The 12093-nt window shown below is 35.8% G+C and overlaps 1 protein-coding gene across 2 annotated transcripts in view; it reads right to left on the reverse strand.

Moving 5' to 3' along the window:
• Positions 1–12093, reverse strand: part of LOC126878681 (cyclin G) — a 51267-nt gene that overhangs the window by 23501 nt on the left and 15673 nt on the right. Inside the window, exons 4-5 of one of the 2 annotated variants that reach the window (XR_007695733.1) lie at positions 2263–2473; positions 2010–2175 (exon numbers count right to left, since the gene is read on the reverse strand). Coding sequence is in view for 1 of the 2 variants with exons in the window: in XM_050641536.1 (XP_050497493.1) it covers positions 2263–2473 (211 nt within the window). In the remaining variant the exon portion in view is untranslated. The remainder of the gene's footprint in view (positions 1–2009; positions 2176–2262; positions 2474–12093) is intronic. The other variant, XM_050641536.1, reaches the window with a different exon arrangement.

Raw genomic sequence — 12093 nt, forward strand, 5'->3', positions numbered from 1 at the left:
TCGGCATATAGCATATAAGAGAACTTATATGCAGACTTAATGACAACAAACTTACGATAAACTTAGTTATGATTAAAAATATGGCAATAGGTGGAACACGATAACCCCACAAAGATTGTGAATGTAGAACTCTGTTGATAATGAAACGATTAACCAAATAGTCATCCATGCAAAACACTGTTCTAACCTTTTAGATGTTAGGCCTTTCAGGAGTAAACATAGATAGGGATCACTATTTGGTAAAGGAACGGTTTAAAGAAAGAACATACAATAAAATAATGACTCTATGCCGCCAAATAAGGACAGCTCTATGTCGTCTTTGTTCTGGTCTTCCAGAACTGTATATTGAGAGAAGTTTGGGATTAAATATTAAAGCGATAGTATTTAAATAAGAGAATATCTAGAGAAGTCTAGGTAAAAATCAGGGATTTTTCAAACTCCCTGAGGGGCCAATCCAAATTCTGAGCAGTGTCAAAATGATAACGTTAATATCCCCAGTTGTAACTAATATCGAAATGAATAAGACTCACTATAAATTGCGACTATCATGGCGAAGTCGCTATTAAATTTCGACCTTGAAATGAATTAGAATCAGGCCCCAGATGAAATTCCCAGCGAAATAATCAAAACTACTAGACGATAAGGGTAACACTCTCTTCTAAGTCTCTTTAATAAAATATATGAAACGGCATATACCAACAGACTGGCTACTGTCAACATTTGTCATGATACCAAAGAAAATAAACTCTAAACAGTGTAGCAATCATCGCACTATCAGTCTGATGAGTCATGTACTGAAAATTTTCTTATGCACTCGAGAATTTAAAACAAAATAGAACAACTAAGCGAAACACAGTTTGTTTTCAGAATCAACCTTGGAAGCAGAGAAGCATTATTCAGCTTGAAGGTCATGGTTCAAAGATGTACCTAGGGATATACAACAACCGGTTTACATGTGTTTTATTGATTTCGAAAAGGCCTTTGACCAAGTAACCCATGACAAACTGATACGTGTCTTGCAACGGGTCACAACGGAAGCAGAGGCAAGGATGTATTTTATCGCCTTTACTTTTTAATATCTACTCCAAATTAATTTTCAAAGAAGCCTTAGATGAAGATGTAGGCATTAAAATCAACGGAATTAATGTCAGATGACACGGTATTGATTGCCTCCAATGAAGACCACTTACAACGACTAATAAATAGGGTGACAGAAGCATGTGATGAATATGGACTACAACTTAATACTTCTAAGACAAAACTTATGGTTGTCAGCACGGAGTTACAACCAATGAACAGCAGAGCGTATGGAATAACGTTAGAAAGAGTCAACAATATTACCTATTTGGGCACCAACGTTAACGATAACTGGGATATAAATAAATAAGAATACGCATTGAAAAAGCCAGAGCCGCCTTATATAAACTAAAGAAAATTCTTATTAATAGAGATATCACGTTAAACCTAAAATCAGACTAATACATAATTTTGTTTACAAGTTATATCCGGAATTGTTGGTTCAGAAGAACTGTTACCCTTGTTTAAATTTCGTGTGCCTTTAAGAGTTACAAGGAACAATGTTTTGTTTGCCCCTAATAGTCATATAACCAACTACGGATACCATGCTCCATTGCCACAGCTCATGAAATTGTTATAATCTAGATGTAACAGGGGTTTCTTTAGCGAAATTTCGTAGACAGGTGGACAGTCTAATAATTTGACTGTTTTTTGTTTTTTTCTCTTATTGTTTATGAATCAATATATAGTTGCGACATGGTTTTAAGTAGGTAACATTTATTTAAATAAATAAATAAGCTGCTACATATTCTCCACATTGCTGTATGGCCCTTACAGAGACACTAATGAAAAAATTGGAAGCCTTGGAGATGTGGATCTATCGACGGGTATTATGTATCAGTTGGGTTGATCGAATAAGATATGAAACAGTTTTACCTCATAAATAACAGCACAGAAATAACAAAAAAAATAAAAATTCTAAAGTTACCTACATTATTTCGGCCATGTAATGAGACATCCAGAGAGGTATAACGTATCACCTACATCTCATAATACAGCACAAGATCACCGGAAGAAGTGGCCCAGGCCGAAAAAGAACATCCTGGCTCCGAAATCTCCGGGAGTGGTATCAATAGACCACCGCTAATCTGTTTAGAGCTGCCGTAAACAAAGTTATTATTGCCAATATGATCGCCAATGTTCGATAATCGGACAGAGTACTGAAAGAAAAAAAAGAAGTCTTACCTCACATCTCAGTTGTAACTCCTTCATCACAGCTAATGTATGGATGACGTCACCAAAACTTGCTGTTTTGTTAATAGTATGAGATAGTTGCTTGTCAACTTCAAATCTCAAAAGTGTGAAGGCTAACACTGATGGTCTGAAAAATGCACAGCTGCTGTCAGTCAGCAGAACCCCCAGCTTGGTCAACAACTCTTCTTCATCCAGAATTTCACTGAAAAACAAACACCACTTTTAGAAAAAAACAAACTTTACACATTCAATGATTTTGTAAGAATATATATTTATTTGTACTACAGACTTCAAAAATTATGAACATCTCTGTACATCAAATTTTCTTTCAATTGTGCATTGTCAAAAACTGACCAATTTGCAAATCTAGTCATATTCTGGGCTTAGAGCTCAGTTGTAAGACTAGAAACGAGAAATGTCAAGCAGAGTAAATGCATAGTCATCATGCTATCACAGAGAATAAAGAGTACTCTGTTCTAATACCTTTTTTGATACAAACATTTCTCTCTCGATATTGTCCAGGTATCCGAGAGGCAACGTTTTCCACGATAAACAAGACATGAGAACAAAACTAGGTGAGACAACACCAGAGACTATAATGAATGTAGCCATACAAAGCAAAGAAAATTTCAATGTGATAGTAGACATAATAACAGAGACAATAAAAAAAAAGAAACGCGAGAGAGAGCGAGACAAGATGGGAGATGAGAGAGTGACAGAAGACATTATTAAGGATATTTTATCCTTTATTTTACATATACATCTTTTATCTATACATTTTTACCTTTACACTGGAGGGTAAACTAGCTCGCGTCCGCAGAAGAATTCTGCACGTGCCCTCTGGTTAACACTAAATGAGCTAGAACGAACAGGCGGCCAAACTATCTAACGATCTCCTGGCCAATACACAACTGCAAACATGAACGCCCAACCAAGAAATGGTTCTTATGAGAACCAAGCGACTAGAACTCTGGGACCCATTGTCCGGATTTGTCAGATAAATATTGAAGGCATTAGTCGATCCAAAAGCGAAATGCTGTCAAACATACTACTTTCTAACGACATCGACCTGGTAGTCATACAGGAATCCCATGCTGCGAACGAACAACTCACAAGTAGAGGCAAAATTCCAGGCTATGATCTTCTGGGAGCAACCTATCACCATGCTTATGGTACCGCCAACTACGTAAAAAACTCCGTAGAAAACGCTCACCTCATATCTTCCACCATGCAAGATAATATACATTTGACCGTTACCAAAATAGGTGAAATGGAAGTGACAAATGTTTATAAACCCCCAAGTATTACATGGCCAAGCCACGTCATAGACATAAGGCCCCATCCCGCCATCTATTTAGGTGATTTTAACAGCCATTATCAAGAATGGAAATACAGAAATAACGATGAAAACGGGGAGACACTGCTAGACTGGGCAGAGAGTAACCACCTGCATCACGTCTTCGATGCCAAAGACCGGGGCACTTTTAAATCGGCGGCATGGAAACAAGAGTACAATCCAGATTTGTTTTGTGAGCAAAAACCAGAAAAGCTACCCCTTACCAACCAAGAGAAGAGTACTTCATGACTTCCCGCATAGCCAGCACAGGCCGATCATTATTGAGATTGGTATCCAAATCCCACTAGTCACAACCATTCCACGACCACGCTGGAACTTTAACAAAGGTAACTGGCCCGCCTTTACCAACGAACTCGATAAAATCCTACGAAGGATTCCACCAACATACAAAAATTATGAAAGGTTTAGAGGGGCAATAATTGCTACAGCAAAGAAACACATTCCCAGGGGCCATCGTAAGCAATACATACCAGGATGGAGTGAGGAAAGCCAAAACCTCTACGAAGAATATCTTGAAACCGGTGAAAGTGACATTGCGGACGAACTTCTCCTGAGCCTTGATGTAGCAAGAAGGAAGAAATGGACAAATGAAGTCGAATCGTTAGATTTCAAAAAGTCTAGCCGTAAAGCGTGGTCGCTCCTAAGAAAACTCGGAAGTGACAAACTGGCAACACGACAAATCCACGACTTCAACCCTAATAAAATTGCATCACATATAGTTGCCACCTCCAGAGGAGCATGTGATAAAAAGTTTACCACTACTATAAAAAGGGAGCTTAAACATCTAAAAGCTGCCTGTCCATCAGATACAGAGTACTCCGCACCGTTCACTCCAGAAGAAGTCTCAAACGCCATCAAAGACATTAAACCTAACAAAGCTCCTGGTATAGATGGTATACCTCCCGAATTCCTGATCCATTGTGGGAAATTTGCAAAAACCTGGTTGTCTAAATTCTATACAGATATACTCAAAACAGGTAACCTACCAAACATCTTTAAACAAACAAAAATCATAGCCATTCTAAAACCTGGAAAACTAACAGACAACCCAGCCAGTTACCGCCCTATCGCTTTACTCAGTTCAGCTTACAAGCTCCTCGAAAGACTGGTCCTGAACAGAATCGGCCCAAAGCTACTTCAAAAAATACCAATTGAACAAGCAGGATTCAGGCCTCAACGAAGCACCACTGGCCAAGTGCTCTCTATAACTACCTACATAGAGGCAGGTTACCAAAGAAAACTGAAGACGTCTGTGGCATTCATCGATTTATCGGCTGCATATGACACGGTTTGGAAATATGGCCTCATCTATAAGCTCCTGAAAATAATCCCCTGCAAAGCAACCGCCCGACTCAAATACTATGCTGAACAGTAGAAACTTTCGTGTAACCATGAGAACTACACTGAGCAAACAGAGAACGCTTAACAACGGCCTCCCCCAGGGCTCCGTACTTGCACCGCTGCTATTTAGTATGTATATAGCTGATATGCCCCCTACCAGATCTAAAAAATCTGGATATGCAGACGACTGGGCACTTGCAACTCAAAATTCCTTAATACAAAACTCCGAGGCAATCCTAACGGAAGATCTGGAACGCCTGGTTAAGTACTTTAAACAATGGAGACTTAAACCTAACCCCAAAAAAACCGAGGTTAGCTGTTTTCACCTGAACAACAATATGGCCCACACAAAACTTAAAGTGTACATTGATAACCAACTGCTCACGCACAACTATAATCCCAAGTACCTCGGCGTCACCCTGGACAGAACACTCTCCTTTAAGAAACATCTTGAGAACACCGCAGCAAAGCTGAGAACCCGTAACAACATCATACAGAAGCTTTGCGGGACTACATGGGGCTCAACAGCAAGTACACTTCGGTGTTCAGCCCTTGGACTCGTATACTCCGCAGCTGAATACTGCTCCCCTGTTTGGCTGAACAGCGTTCACACAAAAATTATAGATACTCAGCTCAATGTCGCCATGCGTCTCATATCTGGAACGATCAAGTCTACACCTGTGGAGTGGCTTCCACTACTGAGCCACATACCTCCACCTAACCTTCGTCGTCAGCATGCTCTGCTTAGAGAATTCCAAAAGCTGCTTAACAACCCGCAGTTACCTATACACACATATGTCGCCGACGCTAACTCACATCGATTGCGCTCCAGAAAACCTCCGACTAGAGATGCAATAAACTTGAGTTCCAACAATTTCCAAATGAACTCCCAGTGGAACAACATGCAGAGCGACAGACCGAACCTAATAATGAGAAACACACCATGCATCACAGAAACTCCACCAGGTTTTGACCTCCCCCGAAAATCATGGTCAACTCTTAACAGGATAAGAACGGGTCATGGAGTCTGCGCAGATTCCCTTTATAAATGGAAAATGAGAAACTCTGCTGAGTGCGACTGCGGCGCCGAGAAACAGACCATCCAGCATATGATTGCCGAATGCCCTCGGAGAAAGTATGATGGAGATCCTCTGGACTTCGCCTCTGCAACACCAGCGTCGATTGAATATATTAATACATTAGATGTTAGACTATAACATATGTGTGATAATGTTGTGTATCAAATTGCCATACGCTAAATAAAATAAATACCTTTACACTGTTTTATGAATACTTATTTTCATCTAGTTTTATTTTATTTAGTTGTGTACACTTATGCTTCCTTTTTAATTTATCCTTTTTTTCATATACTTTTCTTCTGTACACAGTACTCAATGTTTTATTTATGGAACAAATAAAAGAATAACTACTCCTCACAGTCGGCTCCACTGACATGGAGTAGAGATAGGGTCAGCAGCGGGGCGTCCGAAGTAACGTTTGCTAAAAATATGTACCGGGTGTCCACGGCTGGAATGAGGGGGTTTTAGTGGGTAGGCAGTTGCGTTTCACGATTGATTCGCTCGGATTTACGGGTGTCTGAATCGGGCAAGCGGACTGAATCCCACACACCAGGGTAGAGGGCAGAACACCAGTTTCTTGGGGTGCTGCAGTCTACTCTGACGGTCTTATGAAGATTTCCTCCACCCAAAAAAAAAAAGGTAACAGAGTCATATCTATTTTTATATTAAAAAGTGTAGACCGCAACACTGATACTTTCAAAGTAAATATAACTTCAATAAACAATATCAAGTGATATAAAAAGGGACTGAGGACCATCAGTATACAGCTGATTGTCATACTAATCACAAGGTGACTAGTGTGACGTCATCTTGTGGTTCGCTGGGAAGCTAATTTTATGTAATTTCAAAGGTTTGTTCCAACACGACTGAGAACTGTCCATGTAACGATCACCGTCATGCGCAGTACCATGGAGCATATTATTTCGTTTCCATGGAACCCATGGAACGTTAATTATATAGTAACGTGATCGTTACATGACGGTTCTCAGTTGTGTTGAAACAAACCTTAAATAAATTTAGTTACGAAGTTACGATTTCCACTTGGTGAACAAATTCTAACGTGCTATGTACTAAGAGTATAAGTCATAAAAAAGATTTTTCGGGATTCGTCCATATTTTGAATTATATAATTAATAAGGTATTACCAAAGTAGAAAGTAAAATAGTTAATTACTAATTTATTAATCATATTTCGTCACCATTTTGATATTTAGTTGTAATATTTATTTCATCAGTGGTAAAAAAGACTTTGAAAAGTCCTAATAAAAAATTTTCATTTTTGACTTATACTCTTAATACATAGCACTCTAGAATTTATCCATGCTAACTTCTCTCAGGTTATTATATTCCCTAGAAATTTGAGAATGGCTTCAAATGGGAGTAGTAATGCGCAATATAGGATACGATATCCTGCTAGTGTCACTTAGCATTTCCAGCTAATTTCGAGGTTCACCTGCAAGCTGGTGAACTCTGAAAGCTTGAGCAATAGGGTGCATCGAAAAAATAAAAGTTGGAAATGTTGTATCTAATAGTGTGAAAAAGTTGCTAGTGTTATTTTTTAGCATATTAGCATTTTTATTTTTTTTCTAAACGAATCTTCTGCCCCCCCAACGACCTTGAACTTTATTAAATATCTGATTTTTATGGAAATTTCAATTTATTTTATTTGGATTAAAACATGTGCTAACTCGATCTAATATCAATTAAATGACACTTAAAATGTTGTAAATTACACATTTAAACGATATTTAAAATTTTATTTGTTTATTAAGTGTCCCCAACCCCATTGAAGATTACCGCAAAACGTCTATTTCTACTAATATCTGCTATTCGAAAATTCATAATACTATCTGTTTTGCAAGACAATTCGGATGGAATTACCCAGATTATTTTGTGCTTGATATCGGCCCAGTCTCTTAATCTGGGGAATCCCATCCGAATTATCTTGCAACGGATAGTACCAATGAAACAAAATCGACAACCACGCTTATCGTATAGATCCTAATATTCTAATATCATTGGTCCGAGACATTCTGAGATGCAATGGTGCAATGTCATTGATGCTTGGCTAAAATCATTCGAGTAATAATCGTTAAAATTCCTGCCCGATTTCCGTATCAGTAAGCATCTAGCATCTGTGCCATACAGTCCGTGAGTGTAATTTTTGCTTGTTTGGTGCGGTGCATTACTTTTCTGTTATTGTTGTTTGTAAACTAAAGATTTTTTAAAATGGATAAGCCAGGACCTTTGGGAATAAAAACAAGATGTGCTGTGGACTGCGCCATTTTTGGACAACCATCAAATATTCCTGAAAATGTGTTACCGACGTTTGAACAAGTGATGAAATTTTGTGCTTGGAAGAGGCTAAACAAAAAGCTTACCAAGAAAGAGCCAGCGTTTTCCGTTATCGCCGAAGAGGTTGCCATGAAATTGCGAGGAAATATGGAAAAAGGCTTCAATTCCAATAGTTACACGTACAAGAAAAATTCAGCTTTTAAAATCCTACCACGACAAATACACCAAGCTTATGAAGCCATTTAAGAGCAGGCAAAACAGTAAGTTTTACCAAAATAAAATTCTATGTTTTCAGGAGAAAAGTAAAACTATTTTCGATCTTGCAGCATGCAAATGTAATACTCTACTGAATTGCTTTTGTAGCAAATCTCAAAAACTGCCTCTCGATGAACGAGAATTTTTATTAGATCAAAGAGGTCCGAGAAAAATAGTGATAAGCTCGGTTGATAGAGAACAAGAATGGTGATAGAGAACGGAGAGAGAACAAGAAAATATACTCAGAGACAACAACGACAAAAGAAGAAAGATACCGTAGTTATTGAGAATGATTTTAATCCAGTACCTGTAGGCAATTCTTCTTCAAGTTCAGAATCAAATAATTGTATTAATGATGTTGATGATGTAACATTTCAAGATGATGTCTCTGTACCTTCAACCTCTAAAGATGTCAACAAAAATCAGATGAGAATTCAGTTGAAAAATTTTGCAAAAACATGTGACAGACACGGCATATCTGATAGATCTGCAGCTGCTCTTGCATCCGCCGTTTTAACCGATATGGGAATAATTACATCAGCGGACTCTTCTAACGTTATCGACAAAAATAAAGTTAGAAGAGAAAGGCTTAAATCTCGTTCCAATATTCAGAGACTACAAGAACATTTGACAAAACAAAACTTTAGCTAAGTAAGAAAAGGTGCAAAGGTTTATGATAAAAACGATCATGGAAGAACACATAACACTTGTGCAGGAGCCAGGATGCAAATATTTGGGACATGTTTCTCCGCTGTCCGGTACATCCGAAAATATCAAATCTTTCATTATTAAATTCCTAATAGAAAATTCAATCGCGTTACAAGAAATTGAAGCTATTGGATGTGATGGAACAGTCGTAAATACTGGCGTTAAGAGTGGTGTAATACGACTGTTAGAATATAGATAGATAGATAGATATCTTTATTTCAAAATAGGTAACCTAATATACAAATTTAACTTAAATACATTTTTTTACATATAAAACGAATTAAAATACAATACAATGATTCACAATAAAAAAATTCAATAGAAAAAATAATAAATGTAATAATAAATTAAAAAATAATAACAAATTATAATCAAAATTAATAACGAATTATAATCAAATTAACAAGTTCCCCAACCAATAAAAGTCAATAAAAATAAACAAAAATATTGTGCACGTTCACCGCCAATTCAAATACATACTACTTTAAATTTTTAAGGAAAACCTTTAATTTATCTTTAAAACTTTTAACTGTCCTACAGTCTTTTAATTAATTAGGCAATTCATTAAATTCTCTGAAACCTCTAAATATTAATGAATTCATTGAGCTGCTATAATTCATTTTAGAAAAGTATATGTTATTTTTATTTCGAGTATCGTGTATGTGTGTATTAGGAAAATTAATAAATTGCTGAAAATAATCGGGAGCTATATTGTTTTTAATTTTATAAACAAAAATCAATGCAAAATATTGAAACCTTTGATATACCGAAAACCAGTTCAATGTATTCAGCATTAAATTTATTGGTGTCCATCGACCCATTCTTAATATTATACGCATGCCACGATTTTGTAATTTTTGAAGTTGCCCCATTTTATTTAGGTTGAACAATGATGCACAATAATCAAAATGTGGCTGGATTATTGAATTATATACAGTAAGTCTAGTTTCTAAAGATAAATTTTTTGCTATTCTTGCAAAAAAGAATAATTTCTTGCTGATTTTTTTGTGTATATAAACAAAATGATCTTCCAATGAAAGAGTGTTATCAAGTTGAAATCCTAAGTATTTAATAGTTGTTGTTATTTCAATCTTTTCACCATTTATGGATAAATTAATGCTATTTATATTGATTTTGTTATACTTATATCTACTGGTTACAATTAGAGCTTTTGTCTTTGATACATTTAATTTTAACTTGTTTAATGTTAAATAATTATAAACAGCCTCTAGAATTGAATTCATTTTTGCCACTGCATTTTCCAAGCACACATCACTACAAGCTATTAACGTATCGTCAGCAAAAAGATTGACAAACTCACAATCCACAAACAGATCTATATCATTCAAGTAGAGAATAAAAAGTAATGGCCCCAGGACACTGCCCTGAGGTACACCTAGATCAATGTTAAGTTCATCTGACATACAATTATTGAATTTAACCTTCTGCTTGCGATTTGATAGATAATTATTCAGTCAGTCAAAAACTCCACCCCTAATGCCATACTGCCACAATTTTGCCAGTAAAATATTACGGTCTATGGTCTCAAACGCCCTCTTAAGGTCTAAGAATACAGATACTACATATTTGTTTTGATCCAATTCAGTTTTAAATTTACTAATTGTCAATTGAAGTGCCGAATCACAAGAGTGTTGCTTTCTGAAACCAGATTGATTACTTATCAAAATAGCATTTGTTTTAACATGTTCAATAATTTGATCATACACAACAAGCTCAATCAATTTTTCAATTGGGGGTAGTGTATTGATGGGTCTGAATTCTTCAGCTTTCACTGTATTATTGATTTTTTGAATTGGTACAATTGTACTAACTTTAAGTTGATTCGGAATTTTACCAGTAGACAGACAAGTATTGATTAAATTTAGTATAATATGCCCAATTGTTTCAAAAATGTCTTTAAGAATTTTAGCGTTTAATATATCATGAACTGAACATTTACTGTCTAATTTATTAACATACATACATAATTCGTTTAAAGATACTAATTTAAATTTATTTATTGGTAGGTATAAGTTACTATTTTTATTACACCAGGTTTGCCTCAAATCCAAAGCTCCAACAATATTGTTGATACTTGAAACAAAGTAACTGTTGAACTGGTTAGCGATTTCTTTGCTATCTTGACATGTTGAATACATACCTGTTTCAAATTGAACATATTGAGGTGAACCCTTGGATTTAATGTTCACTAAATTTTTTAATGTTCTCCACATTTCTTTGGGGTTGTGTCTAAATCTATCTATTTTATTAAAATAATAAAGATTTTTTTTAGTTTTTAACAAATTAACAACTTCATTACGATATCTTTTAAAATTACTCCACAACTCCTGTTTAAACGGTTCAAGTGCTGTTTTAAAAGTTCTATAAGCATTATCACGTAATTTTATAAGAGAGTAAACTTCGTTATCAAACCAAGGTAGCTTTAAGTTAAACCGGCAGATTTGAATAGGTGCTGTTTTATTGATTTCAATCTCACAATTTAAAAATAACTCATTAAAAATCGAGTCAACATCAACAGAATTCAAATTCCAGTTATAATACATTAAATTAGTTTGAATTGTCAAAATATTACTCTGACTTAAATTTCTAAATTTCTTAACATTATAATGCTCTGTACTTTTAGTATTTCTTAGATTAACAGAAATAATGGAGTGGTCAGTTAATTTTGGAGTTTCATGAACATTTACTATGATATTATTAGTATTTGACAGGACATAATCTACCAGTGTTTTAGATACATTTGTCACTCTAGTAGGTTCTGTAACTA

The sequence above is a fragment of the Diabrotica virgifera genome, chromosome 10 (assembly GCF_917563875.1).
Source record: "Diabrotica virgifera virgifera chromosome 10, PGI_DIABVI_V3a".
NCBI classification, from domain to species: Eukaryota; Metazoa; Arthropoda; class Insecta; order Coleoptera; family Chrysomelidae; genus Diabrotica; species Diabrotica virgifera.